Raw genomic sequence first — 24,982 nt, 5'->3', positions numbered from 1 at the left:
TCAAGGATAGACTGAGTGATTGAAACATTTGACCTGATTCTGCAATCAGCCTGTTTTTAATTCCTCAGTACAGTGCATGTAATTACATTATAGATCAAATGAAGATCTGAAAAAATTCCGCCTCATCTTAACCTGTAAGATCACTTTGTCTTACAATTTAAGATTCTGTGAAATCATGTTAAATTCTTAAATTCAGTCTTAATTTGGAAGGTGGTTTTCTACTGTTCTTAAAAAGGATCAGATTCCAAATTAAGAATTAATTTAAGAATTTTCCACAATTCTACATCATCTTTAAATCAAAGTGGTCTGTAGATTAAGCCTGATTGAAATTTATGATGAGGACAATGTTTGTGTAATAAAAAGAGACTACTAATAATCCTTACATTTGGTATAGTCCAATTCATGTCTAGGAAGCATCTCAAAGGATTTCACAGGATATACTGTAAAGTGCAGTGTCCATGTATTTGTAGGCAAACACTAAAGCCCAGCTGGAGAGGAGACTAGAGGAACTAGGATTGTTCTCCTTAGAGCAGAGGAGGTTAAGGGGAGATTAAATAGAGGTGTTCAAAATTATAAGGGTTTTTGATAGAGTAGATAGGAAGAAAAAATGATGAGGGGTTTTGATAAGAGTAGATAGGGAGAAACTGTTTCCACTGGCATAATATTCTATGATTTGTGCATAACGGCATCCCACAAACACCCATGAACCGAATAACCAATTTTATTGAGGGGGATTATTTGTCAGGACACCAGGAGAAACTCCCTTAGAATTACCTTTATAGCCAGAAGTGAAATAACGGGCTACTGAAAAGACTAGTTAGCAGGTGGTATGGGGCATAACAAAACACAATGTTGGGTCATGTAGTGAGAAGATTTGGCCATCCATGGGTCAGCACATGGTGAGTTCTTGATCTCAGCCATAATGTCAGGGGAAACACCAAGTGAACACAATGAACTTGCCCAGGAGAGGGGAAGAAACTGAAAGGTGCCATTCACCTTTGTGTTATTAACAGAGACTTCCTGGCAAATGGTTCAGATTGGCATGAGCAGAAATATAAGAATGGATACATCCACAATCATCAACAACATGGGAGTGAGAAATGGGAACTGAAAAATGTTGGATACAAAAGAATATAATAACAACAATGATCCTTCATTTGATATTGGGCCTGTAATTTTGAAATGTCTCCAAGCCCTTCACAGAATGTTTCTGCAAAGATTGTATATTAGAAGGCAAACATGACAGCCAATTTACATACATAAATTCCCCACAAGCAACCATGAAGTGAATTACTAATTTTAACTGTTGGATTGTCAGTCAGGAAAATTAAAAAACGTTTTTGAATAGTGTCACCAGATCTCTAATATCCACTTAAACAGGTAGACGAGACTACAATTTAACATCTCAACCAAAGGATGGCACCTCTGACAAGGTATATATTTTGAAACATTAACAAAAAAGAGACATTACGGATGAAAGATTTAATCATTGTGCATCTAATCATCAGGTCAAGCAATTGATATACAATAAAAGCAAGTTCTCCAGCACGGCCACTTCCCTGCGAATGAGCACCAAATAATAGTCTAATTTGAAAAGCAAAATGAAATAAAATCCTTACATGTGATTTAGTGCCTTTCACATCAGGAGTACAGCTCAAAGCACTTTACTAAAAGTGTAATGATGGTGTATTTTGAACGCAAACAATATTTATGAAACGGGTGTTTGTAACTTCTGTTAAATGTGAGAGTTTCATAAAACTGCTCATCGTGATTTCCAAAGCCTGACAAAGTGAGTAAAAAAGGCTAGAGAGCAAACTGGCAGTGGATGTGGAAGAGATGATCTCCTGCCTGCATTTTTTTTTACAGCTTTTCATTTTTTGGCATCTTTTGGAAACCACAATGTATCTTTCTGCAAATTACTTAAATTAAATGGAAGTTGCAATTAGCATTTTCCACCCACTTTGCAAATACGGATCACAAATTAGGTTCCAATATTTCCAGCACATGAAACCTACCAAATGCTTCAGACAATCCATAAACCTTTTGATTGTAGACATCTGTTTTGTCCCAGATGAAGTAGTAAGAAAGGTCAGGAGAAGCAGGAAACCATTTCTGGAAGAGTCGCCCTTCCACAGCTACCATAAGGTGGACCTTCATCAGGTTGAATGGGATGGAGGGTTGGGTTAGGCTGATCCTCATCACTGATTTGTAGCCAGTTGTTCGACTGCTTAAATAGTTCAGCTTCATTTTGCTGCCTGGGATTTTTATCTCCTCCTGTAACACCTACAACAATGAAAGGTAAAACTAAAAATTTAAAAAAAAACAACAACGTTAAAGTATTTTTTTCTGTCTGTGCTTTATGGGGGTATGAGGAATTTAAAGAAAGAAGTTTGAGAAAGTGAAGTAGATGGACAGACTGGGTTAAACTGGGATCTTGTGAAGCTGCATTGAGTCACTGTTCTGAAGCAAAAAGCAACATGTAAACCATTTAGGAAACAGAGGAATAATCTTCAGACTGACTACAGATCCAACTGTGTTGAATTGGTGGGGATGGGGGGGTTCACTTACAGCCGGTCTTCAGTAATCAATTGGAAACAACAACATTTTATAACAGATTCAATATAATGATTAACACATCAAACCTGTTGAGAAACATGGCAAATTTCACCCCATAATTTTTCCTTATTCGCTTTTTAGATTAAATAATTAATCATTTGTATTGCACAATGCTCCCGATTTCACAAAAGTAAACAAAGCTTTTTTTTTTACACACTGTACCTGTATCTCCGGAACGATGGGCCCCTTTTCCGGGCAGGAACCAGCAAACTCTGTCAGTGGTGCCGGAGAGACAATTGGGTTGGGACGTGCAAAGTTGCTCAGGTCACAGCTGGGAATCTCATTCTCTTCATGCCTCATGATGACTGTATCCATGACAAAAAAGCGATCCCATGGCAGCCAGAGTGTATGCTCTTGGGTGATGAACGGAGCGCGCTCAAAATGCATCGTGACTGAGACCCCTCCATTAGTCATCAAGTCAAAGCTGTTGGGGGATGGCATGTGAAATGGTGGTGGAGATGGAGAAAAAACAAGATACTTTGTTTATAAAGGCAAAATGAACCTGATTCAAGCAACATTTGACCTACATACTGACGACATTTACCTCCCAGAATAAATCCAGCAGGTAGTTTTCATAGGTAGAAAGGCACTGCCTACCTCTCCGACCTACTATCCCCCTACCTACCTGCCCGTACCCTCCGTTCCTCTGGCTCCGATCTGCTCCGCATCCCCCGCCCCAACCGCCCTACCATCGGTGGCCGGGCCTTTAGCCTCTCAGCCCCTAGGCTCTGGAACTCTATCCCCCCTTTCTCTTTGACCATGCCTTCAGCTCCCCTCTCGACTCTCTACCCCCTCCTCGCTCCCTCCCTTCCCTCCTCTCACCCTGACTATTTCCCCCCTGCTCGGGTCCTGACCCAACTGTACAGCGCCTTGGGATGTTCTCCCGACGTGAAAGGCGCTCTCTAAATGGAATCTTGTTGTTGTTGTTGTATATAATGCAATTTATTGTTTGCTGTTTTATTGATCCTGTTTGCTTAATAAGAGGAAGCCACAGCTGTATGTAACAACATTCTGATCCTTTTTATTACTGTGTAATCCAGTTCGAAATGGTCCTAATTGAGGGTCTAATATTCTGTCATTTCGTCATTTCTAACTGGATTCCTTAAGAAGGAAACTGGAAATACATCATGCTGAGCCATGTGAACTCTGCTCTAAAGCAATCTAAGTTTAGAACAGAGTTCCCAAGGATACGTGTGACGTACCTCTGATTACTGGAAGAAGTTCCCACTTGAATTCCTTATCAAGGAATCTTGTCAGAAATCACTACACATTAGATACAATGGAAGCAAGATACTTGCAAAAAGCATTGGAAACATTAGATCGGGAAAGTCTTCAATTCACAGGCAATAATTAAGTAATATATGTAATGTATTTGAGTCCCATGGGAAAAAAATGAGCAAAATGGGATTAAAAGATCATCTAATAAAATAGTGGCACTGTAACAGCTTGGTGGATCAATTGACAAATTCCTGTTCTTATGCCAGTTCTGAGAACATTAATGCCACTTGATCCAGTGAGAAGAGTCAGTGAAGAATTGTTAAAGCCTCAACAGCAGTAGCACTCCACGTTTCACTAACAGGAGGCACACTTTCTGTGGTATTAGACTAGTTTTGACTCTAGACCCTCAGTCTCAGATGCCTCTAAGTGGGAATATTCATTACATCGCTTCTAAATTTGGTCATCTGACATACTAAGCACTCAATATTATTGGTATGGTCAAAGGGGTTAAAAGCTCACCATCGATGATGGGATGGGGATGGGGTGGGTAACCTTTTTTTGGTCAGCTATGTGTCTCACACAATGCTTAGGACTGCGAATTACACATATGTATGCCATCTGCACGTGGACAGTTCCCTGTGTCTAGAATGGAATGCACACTCACTCCCTGGAGTGATACATCCTGTTTACCTAACCCCAGAGAATATTAAGGAGAGGTTAGCAATAGCCAATGCTTGGGACCTCAGAATGTGTGTTGGGGGGACTGCTGGAGATTAACCAGCTAAACCGGCATGGCTTGCCATTAAAATAATTGTCTAGTAAGCTGCATGTACAGCTGGGGTCACACTAGCCATTAGCAGTTTTGCTGGCTTGCAGAGTTCACAGAAATTGAGTGGGAATAATTGCTGTCCCCGTGACCAATCTGCCACTGCGAGCCCTACGGTGAGCCAATGACTGGCTGGTCATCAGCAGTAGAGTGCAGGGGACATTCAGTAAGCCAGAGATGGCCGAATGTAGGGATTGGGCAGGGGAGTAGGCCCACAAGGGAACGCAGAGATAGGGTCAGGCAATGCTGCGGAAGCATTTGAAGACAAGAATGAAAATATTTGTTGCCTCCACAGAAAAACTTAGCAATGCAAACGTGGTGTAATGGATGTTTAAAGATTTGAAACCAATGTACACAAAGCTAATCTCTGAATCATGCACCTGTGAAGAGCTTCATACCTGCCATCCTGACGACTGATGGTGTAGCCATAGCTGGGATTGTTGACAAAACTGACATTGACACCAACCAGTGGGGTACCATCTGCTGTCACTACCTGACCTCGCATCACACAGGTATGGCTGCAAGCACAGAAAAGAAAATATTAGTTATCTATTGTTAAATGGCTCTGATCACAAACAAAACAGTAAGTAATCCTCAGGAAAAACAGAAAATGCAGGAAAAGCATAGTAGGTTAATGCTCATTTAATATTCCGAGTTGCCTAGCATTTGCTGGCAATCCACTATGAAACATGGCTGCACTTTCACTTTCAGGTGCTGAATGTACAGAATCCTTTTCAGAGTACACTGCCTCTGCAGCAAACAGCAATGGAGATTCTCCCCCACATCCTCCCCTGCCCCCACCAACACCAATACCAATTTGTATTTATGTAGGATAGGGTCTCAAAGCACTTTAAACGAGATGTTGCAGCAAACACGACACAATGACGTATCAAAATCCACAATTGTGCCTGTGTGAGGCTTATTATTTTTTCCTCATTCTTTCCCCCTGCCCCAATTCCCAAATTGTGGTCCCTAAATAATGGAGCAGATCCTAGAAAAAAGACAAGGGCAAACTCACTTAATATTCATGCATATCACATCACGGTTATTTTGGTCTCAGACAATTTTGGTATCAACTGGGAAGATAATTTCCAACGGTCTCGCACATATATACAAGTGAAAAAGTGGCAGTACCAGTTTAGAGAGACATCCAAGTGTCAGAGCCTCAACTTTTCATTCCTCCAAATTCATAATATAAAGGTTGTACAACATTTTGGGTGTGAACCACATCAGCTCTTCCTCTTTCATCTGCTGTGCATTTGCTCCTTGTTTTTTATTCCATATCTCCGTCATTTGTAATTTTTCTTTCTCATTACATAGATTAATATGGTACGGAAACAGGCTATCTGGCCCATGTAGTCTATATCTCTCTGTGACCTGCTGCAGCATCGCCTTTCATGACTTATGGATTTTGATACAAAAGCACAATATTTTCTGTCATTGCAATCCCGTCTTTGAACAAATAAAGATCGAAAAATGGAACTTTAGATAAGGACGATACATTACAACGGAAATTTCTCGAGTAAAAATATACAGTATTCATCACTCAGAAGTTACGCCTGATGAAAGAATTATAGCAATTCACTTATTTACTGGAGAAACTGACACTGAGGTCTAGTTTGTGATATTTGCTAAATAAGTAGGGAGCGCTAATAAGAGGATTTCAATAGCTTTCAGAAATCACAATTATTGCTCCCTATCCTTTTGCAGATATCAAGTGCAAAGCCCCCTTGTGTCCATGATGTTGATCTGGTGCTGGGACAAAGGAAATTCAGCAGCCAGTTGTGACCAAAGTGGCCTTAAGGGGACTTTTCTCATATCTAACATTGTTAGACGTTCTGTCATTGCAATCCCACCACTACTTTGCTCAAAACGTAGTATCAGTTCAAAACCAGATGTTAATACTGCTCCAGCTCTGTGTGAAGATGCTTATTCTTCACAGGATTTAATGTAAAGTGTAGTGACCGTGTATTTTGTAGGTGAACGAGCAACCAATTTGTTCACAGCAATGTCCTAGAAACAACCATGAGGTAAAGGACCAATTTTATTTGGGGGATTGTTGGTCAGGGCACTGGGAGAACCCCCTTTCTCTTTTGAAAAAGTGCCATGGGATCTTTAATATCAACCTGAACAAGGTCTTGGTTTAACTTCTCATCTGAAGGACGACACCTCCGACAATGCAGTGCACCCACAGCACTGCATTGGAGTGTCAGCCTGGACTAATACAAGTAGAACAGGAACATCATATGTGATAAAATCTAAAATATATATATTTTTAAAATTTGATACAAAGTTTTATCTGAAACAGTCAATGTCACTCACTGTCAATCTAATTCATAATAACTGTATTACTTTAACACAAACCTGCCATCTCTATAAATCATATGGCTCAGTAGAGTGTACTTTACATTAGATTATCAACACATGAATAAACCAAAAATTAAAATCAAAGCTAAGCAATATTCTCACCTAGCCAGAGGTGAATTATTTGGCTGATGTGTCCTCTTTATTTTCAGCGCACGTTATAGTTTAATTTTGCTTCCCCCCTCAAGCCACAATGGCCTCTGTTATCCCATTTGAAATGACTGCTGAGTCCCATACAAATATGGTCAAAAAGGTATAGCTTCCTTGCCTCCCTACAACTAAGTACTTACTTGTTGGCTCTGCTCAGCCCCTTCCCCATCAAATGACTCTGGTAAGTGACTTGAGTAGAAGATTGAACCTGCATCCCTGCCAAGTGTCAATCCACAATAGCTTGCACTTATGTAACACCTTTCATATAGTTAAACACTGCAAAGCATTTTGCAGAGATGGAGTGGGAACCTGAGTGGAGCGGGATACTGAACCAAAAGCTTAGCCCAATTCAATTTGCACTTGTATATATTAAGCATCTTTTCTCATAATTGGTAACAGCAGAACATACAGGACTAGAAAATACAATTTCTATATGATTAAATCTATATGAGTAGTGTCAAAGTTAACTAAAATAATATCTCAATCCTACATTACGGTATTGTGTCTCCCATACCCCTCAATTGAAACCTTCAACAATTAGTTATCTGATTCCCTCTTACATTTATGTCTCCCTGGCTAGTCTACTCCACATATTAACCATGCCCTGTGTAAAATAAATAAATCAATGATGTGATAAGGCACTATATCAAATGCAAGATTATTATTAGTAGTAGTTATTGAGAATTTGGCAACAGCTCCTAATTTTGATGTTCACTGATAGAAGCATGAAGATTTGCAAAACTGCTTTGTGAGGAGATTTGCCTGCGGCTCATCAGGAAAGAGCTGACTCCTGCAATATTCTGGCTATCTTCAATCAAGAATTTAAGCGATACTTGTCATTCATAATACAAAGAGCAACTTATAGTTCAAAACTGCATTCCCTGTAATTACTTCTGTTGAAATCAATAACACTCAACAAAATAAATATTGTCTGCAAAATTCACAATTTACAGCAGCTTCTTTTAAAAAGAAACACCCAAATGGGAAGCCTGCTGAATTGAATTTAATAGGAATCTTGTGCTTTTCATTAACCATGGTTGGTAATTATGGCATTTTAAAAAATAAATAATCCTTATATTTGATACAGCATATTTACATCAGGAGGACATCTCAATGCATTTTACAAGATTTAATATAAAGTGTGTCTTTTTATTTTGTAGGCAAACAAGTCAACCAATATGTGCACAGGCAGTGTCTCACAAACTGCCAGTAAGTGAAAAAACAATTTTATTTGGGGAATTGTTGGCCAGGAAACCAGGACAAATTCCTTCTCTTTACGAATAATGCCGTGGGATCTTTTTAACATCCATATGAACAGGCAGACATTCTCCATTCCAGAATCCCTTCACGTTTCCTCCTAGCTCCCCACCATCAGAACCCACCTTAGGACCAAATTGTTCCAGCTTCCATATGATCACTTTTCACCTTCCCCCAGACTCCCCATCAGCTGTATAAAGTGCTTTGAGACATCCTCCTGATGTGAAAGCAACTGTATGAATGTAAATTGTTGTTTCAGGACAGTATCACATTGAAGTGTTTCAAAGCACTTCACATGAGTGAGTCTGACAAACATGGGAGCTATTCCAGGATGTCAGTAACATCCAGCAAACTGGTGAATGATTCAGTTTTGCTTGTTTTTCCTGGATTTAGGTGAGGAGGAACATTGCACACAATCCTAAAATAACTCACTTCAAAATAATGCCATAGGATCATTAATACTCATGTGGATCACTGTCATGACCTTCGCTTAACATTGCTTTTAATGGATAAGCACCTCTGAAAGACACTACACTTCAAAACAACCAATATATATACTTTCATGTTTATATGCCAAACTGGTTAGTTGCAACTTTTCTGATCTAATACATGTTGTGGGATTTGACTGTGCACCCTGCAGAATTTAATCAGGTGACCCACCGTCAAAAAAGACTGAATTCTTGTCAAAAAAACTTTCAATATTTTATTCCAATCCCTATTTAAATCAGTTCAGTTAATATTAGGTCTCAGTTTAAAGCTAACCTTGACGACGAATGACATTCCCACAGGGTTTCCCAAACTGCCTTAAATTGATTGTTTTTTTTAAAAAGGAGAAAAAATGTGCATGAAGATTTATTTCTGCAAGTCACAGTAATCAACCAGTGTAAGATGTTTAAGTTGAGTTTCTGACATCTAAGGAATAAAATATTAGCTAAGCAAACATTTTGAGAGAGTCAGCCCTCGGTACTGTCTCATCATCTTTGTTCAATTAGATCTGCAAATTGCTGGCTCTTTTGGCATATATATTTGCCCCGTTCAAAAAACAATTAACATTGTCTTGTAAGCATCTGGCCTTTCGAAGGAAAACTTGTCCTTACTGGAGGCAAGATCAACTTCTCACATTATACCTGGTCCCCAGAAACCAAAGTTAATGCTAATTTAGTCAGTCTTTTCCTTCAGGAGACCTTGGCTAAAAGCAATTACATTGCAACCAAGCTAAGTGGTGCTGCAAAGGCACCACTTGACATCAATTCTTCTTATTTATTTACATAATATTATCTGTGAGAAAAATGTGCAATTTCTTTTCACTCACCCTGGCTACTATGTCTTCAGTGACTTTTGTACATCAAATCAAGTGGAATTTCGGTTAGTTACATTCTTATATCAGAAGCGTAACATATTAGGAGCGGAACTCAAATCAATCCACTTTTTTTTAAATTTAGTTACATCAAAGATTAAAGTTACATGGTTTGGAGAGATTTCTCGGGTAAATACGAGGGATTTCCCCAAATATTTTTAAGATTCAAAGCACTATTATTTCAGCATCAATGTAATTCAGTAGAAGGATTTGTGCGAGCCAAAATAAGAATATTTTAAAATTCCAATTGCATTTCTGGATTCTCATATATATTTTAATAACTTATTTTAACATGCTCAGCAGTCACTTTGCCTATAAAAAGCCAATTTGAATGAAATCTGCAGTGGGACAGCTATGTGCTTTGGGAATTGATATAGGTGTTACCAGTGGTAAGTGACATTAGGGTCAAATTTTATGGTATTTCTTTAAAGAGATTCCTAATAAGGACCCCAAGTTGTGCATCTGGAACTCTTTCTGGTTACTTGAAGTACGTCAATGCTGACCTGTTGTGATGTAGCTCAGTGGTTAAAGCACTCGCCTCACAAGCGAGAGGATTTGGGTTTGATTCCCAGGCAGAGCAAAGCGTTGGGCAAGTTTCCTTACCCCACACACCTCTGTTTACCTGGCAGTAAGTAGGAACCCAGTTGTTAGTCAATTGGTGTATTGTTTTCCAGGGGTAATAATCCCTCAAAAAAAATAATAATTTGGTCACTCAATCCCCAATTACTTGTGGGGCACTGTTGTGTGCAATTGATTACTGCGTTTTGCCCACAAAATACAGTCAATTCACTTTACAGTATATTCTGTGAAGCGTTTTGAGATGTCTCGAAGATGTGGCAAGGCGCTATATCAAATGCAAGGATTATTATTAACATTATTGATGGAAATTCTTATTAAAGAATCCTTATTCTTATTAAGAAACACCGCAAATCAGAATCTGTACAGCCTTTAGAAACAAGGCGGAAACTATACTGAGTGATTACCTGACAAATCATTGATGGGCATTCTGCTTTGTTTAAATATAGGAAATATTTGAATATAAGGATAAATCCCACTGTGATAACGCATTGAAAGGTTTGCTGCACAGAGTGAGCGGAGCAGAATAACCCCCATTGAATGATCACTTGAATTTATCCATTAATTTGTCCTACTTTATAATAATCCCAGCATTTGATATAGTGACTTATAACATCGTCGAGAGTCTCAAAACACTTCATAGAATATACTGTAAAGTGGATTAGCTGTGTATTTTGTGAATAAAAGTTGCGCACAGCAGTGTCCCACAAGCAGCCATGGAGTGAATGACCAATTTTATTTGGGGGACTTGTTGATCAGGACACAGTTAGAAACTCCCTTCTCTTTTCGAATAGTGGACAGACTTTATGGGCAGACCACCCTTAACAAACACTAAGTGCAGCAGACAAAATTGCAAATTTCTTTCATTCCTTGGTGTGTGATTTGTACTTTCTACGTACCAGAGACTGTAACCGAGTGATGATTGTATGCATTACAACTCCAAACAAGATTCTAAGCAATAAACTTAACAAAGAGAAGATTTCTAGATATAAAAAGAAAATTGTAGAAAGATAGCTGAGCAGTGCAAATGATGGGTTGTCGGCCAAGCTGTTTGAGATTCAAGTTCCAGGGCTACGATGTCTGCTTACGCCTATTGAGTTCATGTTTTTTTCATTTCATCGCTGGGCTGCTAGGTACGAATGTCTTACTATGGAGGGATGCTCCACAATACAGGGACAATCACCTCATCTCACTACAAGCACGTTTCTGACATAAGTTGGTATATTGCCATTGAATGGCAGCCCTGGAGACACTTGAGAATGTTCCAGCCTGGCACTGAGCAACATCTGCTGGAAAATTCAAAGCTTCTGAAAATAAATCAGCAAATGATTTAATCTGCATTTAAGCAAGTAAGTCACTCCAAAGTCTCGTTCGCGGGACTGTTTTCGCTTCATTTTTGAAGCCTGCTGATGTTCCTGGTTTGGCATTACCATGTGTAATGTGGTCTTATTGTTACTGAGAGTGAGATTCCTTCTTTCAATCCAACCCCTCCTTCCCATCCACCCCATTCTTTCTTGGTTCACTCACAATCACACACCAGCGAACAGTAGAAGGACAGAAAGTGAACAACTCTCAAGCCACCACCAACACTGCTCTCTATAAGTAAGTTCCTTTGCAGTGCACAGGAATGGGGAAGGATGGCCTCTACTGGCGCTCTGTTTGCCACCTTCCCCTAGCACAATTGGTGCAACCCCTCATCCCAAACCTCTTTAATGTGTCACATGTACCCCTTGGTTACATGTGACATATTAAAATAATAATTATATAACATTAGAATAATAATTATATAACGTTTTAAATAATAATTATATAATTATCTTTGCATTTGATAATAGCGCATTATCACATCTCAAAAGATTTTACTATAAACTGCAGTGACTGTATATTTGTAGATAAACACAGCAGACAATTTGTACACAGAAAGGTCCACAAATAGCCAGAGATGTCTCAAAGTAACAGAATATACTGCAAGTGAATTGACTGTATATTTTTGGGCAAAAGGCAATGGCCAATTGCGCACAACAGTGTTCTACAAATAGTCATGGATCAAGTGATCAAATTTATTTATTTTTTTAAGGAATTATTACTCCCAGAAAAGCGATCTGCCAATCGACTAACAACCGGGTTCCTACTTACTGCTAGGTAAACAGAGGCGTGTGGAGTGAGGAAACTTGCCCAACGTTTCGCCTTGCCAGGGAATCGAACCCAAGTCTCAATGAATAAAACTTAATGCTAAATAAATAAAATAAAACAAATAACTCTCCTCCCACCCCCCCACCCCAAATAACAATAATTCTGTACTCACGACTCAGAGCTATAACTTCGTTGAGGCCTACAGCTAAATAGATAAGGGTCAAGTTGTGGGGATCGCATGGGCTGGCATGCGTTTGAAAATGCAAGGTGGACTTTTAGTGCGTGGAATTGATTTTTATTGCACGGAATTGTTTTCATATCTAGTCTGGTTAATTCAGTATTCTGTATACGTGACATCTGGATAGATAGGAGTTTATTGTAATAACACAAATTGCCAATCGTTGATTAGAAGCATGTGCAATAAATGGGGTCTATAGTGCAACCGTTATAAGTGAGTATGTACTAAAGTGAAGTGCATTATAGTAGGGCTGCACTGTAATTCAAATGGCTTTGCAGGAATAATGCTGGAACCCAAGGATTTAAAATCTTTGCAGCTGAGCTATTTTAACAATTTCAGATTACCATCTACATCGTGGATGCAAAAGATTAGCTCCTCTGCAAGTTACTGATAGAAATATACTCCTAACCACCCATAACAAAGTTCCATGGCAATATCAATTAAATAAATATATTCAGTATATTGCTCCCAAGATACCTGAAAATTCAGAAACCCAGTTTTAGCTCGCACAACTTTCCATCAAACACCGTAACTACTGACACCCAGACTAAGCCAAAGCTCCTCTTCTTATGCCTGCAGAAATACATCACTGTCCTGTTTACTCGGCATACATCAAACAATATTTCAGCTCATTTAGAATGGCAAGTCACGATCGTCAATTAGTTTTGTGGCTTATCATTCCTCACAGGCTTTTCTTCATTTTTCACTGTAATTAAATGTATTCATTGTATAGGCTCTTTCCAGCTGAGCATTCTGTGAAAAGGCCACAATAGCTTTCAGGTGTGCTCCTCTAGAAAGCTCCTAACATCTGTGCAATTAGGCTATCCCGAAGTGCCAGTAAAATGCTCATCATTGCGCTCACAGCACGGTGAAAATAGACGTTACAGCTTCTAGTGAGCAGAACATGAACTTGGTCTGTGAGTAAATAACCAAGAAGAAGAACTGAAGAGTGATCAACGATGAGACAAAATCAGGCCATTTCCATGCCAATGAGGTTTAGTCGCAGTGTGAAGAACTGAGGCCCCAAAACTTACAAACTCTGAGCCTTAGGGTCATTACTTTAAAATTAAAGTTCATGGGTGCAGAATCTTAAAATTAAGGCGATATGACAGACAAACCAGTTTATCTGTATGTGGGATCAGTGAGATTAATTCTCAGCTGAGTCACTAGGAGGCGTATGTGTCCCATTGTGGTTACTACATTATGCTGCTCTTTTTACTGTGATTTGCTGCAGAAAGTATAGGATTGATCCCAAAGCAAACCGTGCTGCTACCCACTGCCGGCCTACCTTGTGGAGATAGTGTTGGCAGCACACTGATTTGCACCACTGCAGTGTAAATGCAGGTGACAAGAATAAATTTGGGCTTTGCTCAGAACCTATCCCTTCAAAGTGCCTGGGTGAAACACAGTCAATTCACTTTACATCAAATGCAAGGATTATTATTATTATTATCCAAAGATCAGCCCAACTTTTAAAGGACTAAGTTTCAGTATTGCTCGATTGGCTCTAGTTGCAGCATTAAAAAGTTAACACCCATTTGCCCAGGACTTGGCATTTAAATAAGGCTTCCCTTTCCTAATCGCTTCACTGCTCAAAGCAATATTCCTGTGGTAGAACAATAAATGGAACATAAAAGGTGCATTTCTTGTGACTATGATATGGGGCTGAATGGGGCACAGGAAACTGAGAGTATTTAACGATGGTAAAAAGACAAAGAAGGTGAAAAATGAGTCACTTCATAACAGATCCATGTGATTTATTATCACATTTTTTCATCCATTCCTGACGACTGGATGTGGAACTGATATTACTCCCCTCGCTACCATCTTGGCTAGAATTTAGCACACTTTACTTTGTTTTTTTGATCCTGGAGCCAGTGTCTGAATGCTACTTCGCAGAATACCGACTGAGTTAACTGAGTTACGTTGGTCTCTGGCTTTTAGCTGAATTTAAATGCCAATCTCTGTGATCGGAAGCTACAAAGGAACAAATACTTCTACACTTGGGGTGATGACATAATACTGCAATTATTACATAATTACAATTTTTGGATTTATGTGGGTTGACATTCTGGTTTACATGATGTGGGATTATATTGGGAAAACTCCATTTGTGGCTGACAACACCAAAGATACTACTACCATGCAACACCTGACTGAAAATTTAGCCCCAAAATTGTGCACATCCGCAAACCGACTATATCATGCTAGTTTCCTGTTTTTTCTTTTAACCGAGATCTGACAGGAGGTCAAGAGGCTTCAGTGAACAGCACTGATTACATGGACAAATTTTAATGCTGGGGTAAATTATGGGAAATAATTAGTGGCGTTCCTGAATGTATTCCTTCCGCTATTTAACATAAGCAAAGTGTTCAGGAAAGGTGTAAATTTTACTCCATTCTTTCTTGCACACAACCTCTGCCCTATTTGTGGCTGAATGCTTTTACCCAGTTTGCCTGTGGGTTCTTGCAAGTTTGGCAAATGCTTCTTTTGAAATTAGCTAGCAGGAGAAAGCACTCTCTGGGAGAGGTGTGGTGCCACCCAGCAGTTGGTCAGTGTTGAGTATCAAATGACCATCATCAGTTCTGTCCTTTCTGATAATTAATACCAGCGAAAGTTATTGCATGATGATAATTATCACATCAAACACATTTACTCCCCCTAACTTCTCTCATAGTCATAAATCACTTTTTTTGTATTAAATTCTATATTGTGTTGAGCACCAAAAGAACAAACATAGTCATGTTCAATGTGGATTTAGGAGTCTACTACACACAATTTATAACACAATTCTTGCAAGGAATCATTTCAATAACCTTATGAACATCATGTACATCAATTGACCCATACGAATGGCAGACAAAGACCCCTCTGAAGTTCCTGCAGGATGGAATTACATATTTCTGGCTTCACAGCAATATGTAATTTCAAGCATTTACTGTTAATAATCTTTCCATTTAATAAAGCTGCCTGTCAAGTCATTAAAACATCTCAAAATACTTCTCAGGATTTACTGTAAATGTGGTGACTGTATTTATAGGTAATTACTGTTAATTAGTTATTTTCCTAGTCACTGCACGTGACATGCTCAAAGAGTAAAACTGAGCCCGTACAAGACAAGTAAAATGAATGAATCCTATGCTTCTCTTGACATTTTGTTTTGAATCTTTAGTCTTTTCATGATATCCGACTTATAAATGAATATTTTTAATTTCTATTCAGAAAGGCCTTACCCACTGTTGAAAGGATTTTCACCGGGGATTACATGTGTGGTCCCTTTGCCGATGAGGAATTTGACTCTGTCGTAGAATGATAGAAGGTTTTGCTGTAAAGATGGCATGTGTGTCTGCTGAATGATATCAAGAGGATCTGGTGATCCAAGGCACAGCAGATTGGCATTGCACAAAGGCTGAAGGCAACAATCTGGGTCCATGCAGTCAACAAGGCCATCTGAAAGAAATAAGCATCATCCGTCATATTTATAATAATAATAATCCTTGCATTTGATATAGCGCTTTTCATGTCTTCTAGCCATCTTGAAGCGCTTCACAGAATATTCTGTAAAGTGAATTGACTGCATTTTTGTGGGCAAAACTCGGCAGCCAATTCCGCACAGCAGTGTCCCACAAACAGATTGAGTGACCAAATTGTTATTTAATTTTTTTTCTTGAGGGCTTATTATCAGGAGTAGGCAAACTTGCCCAGGGTTTTGCCCTGCCATAGAGATTGATAAAGGTGAATGAACTTTGATTTGGTAAATGGTTTGTTGGGCAAAAATTCAACCATCCTATTTTATCGAATAAAGGTTGTAATATTTCTCTAGCTGAGGTGACATATCATATCACTCACTAAATGGGAGCACCCACCCAGATAACAATTTTTTTCCTTTTCAAATCCAAGTGTCTGTCTTTTTCTTTTGTTTTGTAGCCTTTATGGTAAACTACAAACTGTATCCCTATTGTTTCATACAGACATGAGAAACAAAGGGGGTGGGGGCACAACAGAAACATGGTCCAGAATATTGCCTATAGCCCACCTTCAAGATTTGTTTGACAACAGCAGTGAACATCAAACTGAGGGCAGCAACCTTGATAAGCAGGAGCTGACACTTCACATCAAAGCAATTGAGAAAGGCAACAAATTAATAGATCACCTGAAAATACCGTAATGGGTCCCATGCATTTACCTCAGCCTCTTAGTTCCACTCTGTGCCAGTGATTGTTGGGTCCTCACACAGAGCACTAGCCTGGCTGGAAATCTGTACCAGGAGCTATATCCTGTATTACCAGATCAGACAAGTAGTTCACATTACATAACTGGACAATTCTATCCACTTAATAATAATCCCTCCAAAACAAAACAATAATAAATTGGTCATTTTCAATCCACGACTGTTTGTGGGACACTGCTGTGCGCAATTGGCTGCCGCATTTCGCCAACAAATATACAATCAATTCACTTTACAGTATATTCTGTGAAGCGCTTGGAAACGACTAGACGACGTGAAAAGCACTATATCAAATGCAAGGATTATTATTTTTATTATTGTAAGGCAATGTCCTCTCTGTTTGAAGTTGTTTGTCATTATCAGTTTTTTGGATACTCAGAAAGCCTGAGGTAAAGCCTACAACATTGGTAAGAGAAACAGATTCTTAAATTTCATCTTAAATATACTAAAGTGCTAATAACCAGGAATACTGAGTTTGAGATCCTAAGAACTGCTGAATTGTGTACTTGGTCTCTGTGATTGAATTTTCACAATAACACAAGGCTCTTTGCTTGGATCATATTTCAGTAGTGTGTGAAATTGTTATAAAAAGTAACTAGATTCCAGAAGCCTGTAAAATCATATGGACTTAGATTTGAACCTGCTGTCTTAGAATTTAAGATTATGTATTCTTAAAGAACTGCTGAAATCAGCTTGAAAATTAAGCCTGAGTTTAAGAATTAACTAAAATTCTGCATGATCTGAAACGTTATGGCAGTGGTCTTAAGGCTAACACCACAAGAACTGCCCACAGTCCATTGATATAAAGAGCCTTATGTTCTGTGACAATTATAACATAGATTTAAGAGTTTTAACCAATATACTGATTACTTTCACAATATGAATGATAATCTTGCAGGACCCATTCCCCACACAATATCTATTGTTTAGAAACTAAGCCAATAGTTTAAAGCAGGTATACTTGTGAACCCTGGCTCCCCGATGACTCAGTTGGTAACGCCATTGCTTAGAGTAAAACTCATACAGACCTAGAACACTTTGGTTTCAAACCTCTATTTGTGCTAAGTTAGCTGATCTCAGCAGGAACAGCGGTTGCGTGCTATAGCTGGCCTCAGCGACCCTAGGCTAGAGAAAGAATTGCTAGAAAATGTGTGCTATTGGGCAAACATAGCAGCAGTGAAAGTTCAAATCAGCACTGTTGGGAATGCAAAACAAAAACAGTGTCTGTCTTCAGTATACTGCAGGCTCCAATCTGGACTGGACTGAAGCAGACTAGCACACGCATAAAACATGCAGAATTTCATCCGTGGTTTACTATAACTTGATCAGAGATCGGATTTTCAATAACTAATAAATAAAATGTAAATAATAAAAGTAAAAACTGTTCATCTTTTTAACAGACTCAACGTCTTTCAATGTCTCTGCGCTGCAATCTTAATCACTATCTTTCTTACCTCCACCATTATTTTTCTTACCTCCATCATTGTCTTTTTCATCTCCACAAGCAGTCTCCATGGAGGTTTCACATCCTGTGCCCCTCCAGCCCAGTTTACAGACGCAACGCCACCCATTCTGATCCAGAGTGCACCGTCCGTTTCCATTGCATAAACCAGGGCAGCCCTCTGTCAACAGAGGTGGCTTTTAAAACGGACAGTTTTTCCACATACACTTGTGCAATTACAACAAAAACAACAATTTGAATAACTTGTATTTGTATACAGCCTCTCGAAGCATTACAGCTCAGATGTGACTATATTACTGTTGATTATTCTTCAGAAAATGCTGACCACAAAATGTGTCAAACTCTTTCAAGAAATATAACTACCTTTACATGATAGTGCAGAGGAAGTTTAATTACCTGAGTTCCTCACTGGGTCAGAGAAAGATTCCTGCCAGTGGGACATCTAACTAATCTTGCTTAATGTACCCAATGACACATGATGTCATTGTACTAAATTTAAACATACAAAAATATTCAGCCAACAGAACAAAGCGTTTTCGCTGACATCATTTACAGCGATCTGTGCAATGAGAGGCTCCAAGTCTCCCTTAATGACAAATAAAGAACTAGAGGGGAAATGAGGAGACATGTTTTTAGACAGAGTTGTCACGGTCTGGAATGCACTGCCTGAAAGAGATTCAATAACAACTTTCACAAGGCACTTTTGAAAAGAAAAAAATTGCAAGGATATGGCGACAACGTGGGGGAGTGGGACTAATTGGGTAGCTCTTCCAAACAGCTGGCACAGGCACGATGGGCCGAATGGCTTCCTTCTGTGCTGTAATATACTATGATTGTATGAAAATTTCTATTTTTTAAACAAAAGTTTATCCCCAATGATTAGCATCTGCTGGGGTTTCACTATAAGAGAGCCTAAGGCATACAAATAAAATATCACTGAAGATTAAAATCAGCTTCTGCCTGTCGTATCCCTCCCAGCAGGTACTGCAACACAAGGGGCAAAACTGGGTGGCTGATTGGTATTTCGTATACTCCCTAGTCCCTGACCACTGCCTGTGATTACTGACCAGTGCCATGATGGACAGACAATAAGAGGCAGAAAGAGGAACAGGGTGGAAAAGAAATAGAGAAACAACACTTTGAAAATGATTGCTGTCAGGCCAAAAATTATGGTAACACTGCTCCATTGTAGCTGTAAACTGTAAAATTCTAACAATTACTTTTGTAATATTTAACGATTTGTTCTTCATCAAGGCATCTGGAATAAATGACCAGAACAAGTGGTGGAATAAAGGTCTAAAAACACAGACAAGTTCCTGAAATGTAATGGATCGAAAATTATTTGGCGCTGAGATAGTTTGTTGAAAGAATTATTTGGGAAGTTGGATGGATGGGCAAATTGAACTAATGGCTTACTTTTGCTTGAAATTATTGGTTTGTTATTAAGATTACTGTTTGTAATGAATGGAGTACATTGGACCTCCCTCAATCTCTACCAAAGGGAAAGGAAGCAGGAACCCAACCTTTTGCCTTATGCAAACTGCAGTGCTGATCAAAGATGATATTCAGCTTGACATCCAAAATGCTACCTAAAATAGAGTCAGCTGGAAATAATTCATGACTGGTTGTAGTCAACTGGTGATGGGAGTTTTTTTGTACTGAAAGTGGAAAAGAACCTACAGAAATATTCACAGTGGTAGATGTTTAAAAAAAAATTGTAGAGAACCATTATAATCACTTTAGCTTCCCAATTCTCGAGGACAGAGCCTACTGAGATTATTTTTCATGTTTCCATTGGCACTAATCTATTACCTTTTCATCCAATCTCTCTGATGAAAGAGAAAAGTCCTGAGAGATTTTTGAAAGGCAGATTCCTGATTTGTAATATATTGGTAACTGCTTTTGAACGAATGTGGCTATAAATTAACCTACATTTTTGCTTACCTTAAGGAGATGGTATTTCTCTGCATTATCCTATCTAGGCTGTCGTTCAAAAATGCCAAATTAATTCTAAATGCTTGCAATAGTTGGCTGCACAGATGTGTAACAAAAAATAAAACTCAAGATTTTTTCTAATCTAAAAATCAAAAGATTTGATGTTTTGTAGTAAACTGAGCAGAAACAAACACTGTAGTGTGAGGGTTGTATCTGCAGCCCATGTACTGAAAAAACATGTGGCTCAAATGGAGTGTTAAAGTGTGGTTATGTCACCAACCTCCATCGATGGTTCTTATCAGTGGGTGTTGGTTTGGGATATTACTGTCTTGTCTTTTAACAATGGGAACAGTATTACGGCTGCTTACACACCATTTTTTGTGCTTATTCAGCAGGAATATTGTCCAAAATTAATGAAAGTAAAAATTGGGTTTGAATATGTGCAAAGCATTTCACACTGGATCCAGGCTGACAAGATGATGTCAAGCAGCCAACTGCTGGAATAATTTGATACCTGCTGATTGTAAAGTAACTAACTATATTTATTTCAAGGACTGACAGTGACACTGATGAGATCTAATTTGCAATATTTGTAAATTGGAATCGTCACATTAATTCCAACATCTCTCTATGAGACCTCCTGCTGGCAAATCCAAACTCAGCAGAGGCTGAAAAAAAATCCTGTGACCAACATGGCCGTTGTGTACCACGTGAGTCATTTTTCCAACTTTGGAAGCTGTGATTCATGGATTTTGTATTTCAATTGGTGCAATGAGTCGAGTTCACAAATATTGCAAGTGAGACCCCGCATTTTATTTTGAGCTAAAATATTTACTATGTAATAAAGCTGAAAAAAATCTTGCCGTTTATTGCTAAGTGGACCATGTTGCTATGCTTCGTGTAGATTCTGTCCCACAGAGCATTAATACAACAGCACTATTAGTGTTTCTAAATGTGTCAGCACCACTTCACATTATCTTTCAGTGTTGATACATTTTGCACCATTGTATTCCCCAAAATTACTAAATTGCTTTTGGGTAAAAAGTCTGTATCACTATAACGCAAATTGTAAAAGTGTTAAAAGTTAAAACAATACCCACTGATAAATCAGGAAAAAAAATGCACAACAATCCAACACAACCACTTCAAAGAGAAATATAGTACGTTTCCTAATAACCTCTGCAGGCCAGGCTTCAAAATGAAATGCACATATAATTATCTACATTGTTTTTGGAGGGACCTGTAATCATCAATAAACTGTTTGCTCATAACAACACAACAGTTAACAGAGTTACCAGATTTTTAAAGTAACAATGGGTGGGAGAGGAGGTGGAATTTCAACACCACAACGGGGTGGAAAACATCACAACTGAGCTTTAAACCTTGGCCATTTGGGTGTTTGCCTGATGTTCTCCAATGATTTCCACGCTACTTTTCATTAGCATTCAATATTTTCAATGCATTTTAGCTACATTTTTCTGAAAGAGCCTTTTCATTTATCCATGGGTAATACTTAGATTTCCTACTTTAACAGTTGCAAGCCATTAAACGTTTACATGAATGAGCTATAACAGACTGAATAAACAATTATCAAAACAATAATAATTCAGAATATATCAAAGTGGGAAAAAAATCAGGATTCAGACATATCATGAACAGTTTACAGAAAACAACTGGAAGGAAAGACATACCTTTCACTACCTTATCCAGATAGTGAGCTTGAGAGATAAAACACACAGAACATTTAAGGGGAAGTTAAAACAAGAACAATTCCACCATCTGAGACACAGTGAAGACAGGGGTTCCATTAAGGTCTGTTTTGGCATAAGAGACATAACATGAATTCAAGATTTATGCCAAAAATGCTCTCTCTTGGCATTTACGCAATGCCAAACATCTTTGGTGTCAGTGTTCAAATGAAATGAAATTGAGATTAACCTTGTGGAATATTTATCAGACACAGGATTCTGACATTGAGTGGCAGAAGTCGCTCTGAGCTGTAAATGTTGCGCGTTTTACTTAATCTTGTGTATTAGATTCTGTCTGTGCTGTGAATTGGTGATATAGTACAAAGGGAAAAGTAAATGAATATGAGTAAAATTAGTCCTGCACTGTTAGGGATATATGCTGCTTACCTAAGCCAGGAGAGTATTAGGTGCAGGTTGGGAAAGAACCAAATCTTGGGGACCCCAAAGAGCGTGCTGAAGTACTGCAGAAAGTTAACTAGCTAAAACCATACAGTTTGGCATTAAAAGCATTGTCTGGCAAGCTTCCCATTGCTTGTCCGGCTAGGACCACCTTACTGGTTAGGGTTTTGGTTAGCAGTGTGGTGTTGAATGAAACTTTTTTTTAAAATGTCAATGTCAAATTTCTTCCTTCCTTTCTATTTATTTCTATCTCAAAGATGTAACCCATACTCCCAACCCAGGAAATGAGAGAAGGCATCATTTCTTCCGCTTTGGGGAACCCCTGAGTGAAAGTTAATCAATTCTTAAAAAACAGAAAAGAATGCAGGGTAGATATATCACCAAAAAAAAATCTAATAAATTCAGAAAAGACAAAGTGGAGATCAACGCCACTGATGATGACAAAATAAGATTCCTGATTTATCAGTGGGTAATGTTCTAACTTTTAACACTGTTATTTTCACAGTCTTCAAAAAACCTGCTTATTGAGTAAGTGACTAGAGGGCATCAATTTACTATTAGCAAGCTAGTAAATGAGGAGGATTTTTTCATACACAGAATTATAATAATAATAATCCTTGCAATTTACGTAGTGCCTTACCACATCTTGTAGATGTGTCAAAGCACTTAACAGAATATAATGTAAAGTGAATTGACTGTACATTTTGTGACTGTATATTTTGTGGACGAGCTGTTAGGATATGGAAGCCTCTGTTGGGAGAAATGGCAGAATCCATATTAGCTTTCAAAAGGAAAATAAATAAATATCTAAAAAGGAGTAAATTACAGGGGTATGGGGAAAAAGTAAGTAAATGGGACTGAAAGGAATGCTCTTAAAAGAGCCTACCCATTGGGTCAAATGGCCTTCCTCTGTGCTGTATATTTCTTTGATTCTATGTTGGTAAAATCACCGCTGGAAGATGTAATAATAATAATAATAATCCTTGCATTTGATATAGCGCTTTTCACGTCGGGAGGACGTCCCAAAGCGCTTCACAGAACGCACTGTAAAGTGAATTGACTGTATATTTGTGGGCGAACGCGGCAGCCAATTGCGCACAGCAATGTCCCACAAACAGTTGTAGATTGAAAATGACCGATTTATTATTGTTTTTGGTTTTGGAGGGATTATTAATAGGCGTGTGGAGTAAGGAAACTTGCCCAAGGTTTCGCACTGCCTGGAATTGAACTCAGGTCTCTCACTTGCAAAGCGAGTGCTCTAACCACTGAGCTACAGGACTCCACTTTCATTATGTACTTTCATTATTATGGAATTTCCACCAACGGGAAACTGGAACTGTTTGGGGTTTCTAACATGAACTGAGTTCAGCTGAGAGGGATGCCACTCAGCTTCTACAGGCAAAACCACAAAGAAAAACAATTTAACAGCACAATGTATCTTACATGGTCAGTGAAAACTAAACACATTAATTTTCTACTGGGCTGATAATTCATGGCTTGGAGTAAAATCCTGACTTTCATTGCACATCAAAAAGAAAGTCTTAGTACCCAATAGTCATTATGTTTTGGGTGTGATAGGCACTTTGCAATTCTAAACTCAGTTTCAGAATCACTGGCCATTGAATAGTGTGTTTCATGCTCAACAAACTTGTAACTTGAATAGAGAGAGAAAGCGGGAACATATTTGTACATCATTCTTTCTACTTATCTTTAACCCATAGAAATGTTCCTTGGAGATTTTACTATTTTGGTTCACAGATTTTGTGACTCAACATGCATTGTCTTTGGCTGAAAATAATGCACAGATAACTAACAATTGAAAATAAAATGCACAAACCTTTCAGACAGACTCTCCCTCAGAAAAACTCATGTTGAACAGTTTAGCAACAACATACTAGGGGATGGCATCGCTAAGTAAAAGAGCTTGTATCATATTCCTTTTAATAGAACAGGTTTTCAGCTTTAAACAATAAAATTATGTTTCATCATTCAACTTCAGCTAGACAATTCCAACAATATTATATGAGACATTTGACATTTTTCCACCATCCGTTTGCTGCTTTTGTTACTTAAGATTAGGTAAACAAACACTGCTTCAGCAATATGATATATTTATGCCTGTATTTGCAAAGCAAGTCACATATTGAGAGAGAGCAAGGATAGCAACAAAAGAAAAGCAACCATGCAGAGATTAATATATGGATAACAGGAGTCAATGCTAAAAGGCAAATGGCAGCATGAGCAAATGTCCTTTTGTATTTGTTTTTCATCAGAAAGATTACTTACCCAGAATGGAGAGTTCCTCACTATTCAAATGAGTTTCCACAAAGTACAGTAGGTTTAGTCTTAAGACAATACCTTAATCAGGAGAAACCATGCATTTGTCCCTGTAAGTATTTTATGTTAGCATGTTGCGAGAATGTGACTCCCTCCTCCTATATGTCTACACAAATAAAAATATATATATCTATATGT

At 38.4% G+C, this 24,982-nt stretch overlaps 1 protein-coding gene across 1 annotated transcript in view; it reads right to left on the bottom strand.

Moving 5' to 3' along the window:
* LOC103184642 (teneurin-4) overlaps positions 1–24,982 on the bottom strand; it is a 359,161-nt gene that overhangs the window by 49,232 nt on the left and 284,947 nt on the right. The window contains 5 exon segments of the mRNA XM_042334411.1: positions 2,016–2,283; positions 2,779–3,040; positions 5,059–5,178; positions 15,969–16,185; positions 18,439–18,585. Coding sequence (XP_042190345.1) covers positions 2,016–2,283; positions 2,779–3,040; positions 5,059–5,178; positions 15,969–16,185; positions 18,439–18,585 — 1,014 coding nt within the window.

This window comes from Callorhinchus milii, unplaced genomic scaffold, assembly GCF_018977255.1.
Source record: "Callorhinchus milii isolate IMCB2004 unplaced genomic scaffold, IMCB_Cmil_1.0 Scaffold4, whole genome shotgun sequence".
Lineage (NCBI taxonomy): Eukaryota > Metazoa > Chordata > Chondrichthyes > Chimaeriformes > Callorhinchidae > Callorhinchus > Callorhinchus milii.
This window is presented reverse-complemented; position numbering and strand designations above follow the sequence as displayed.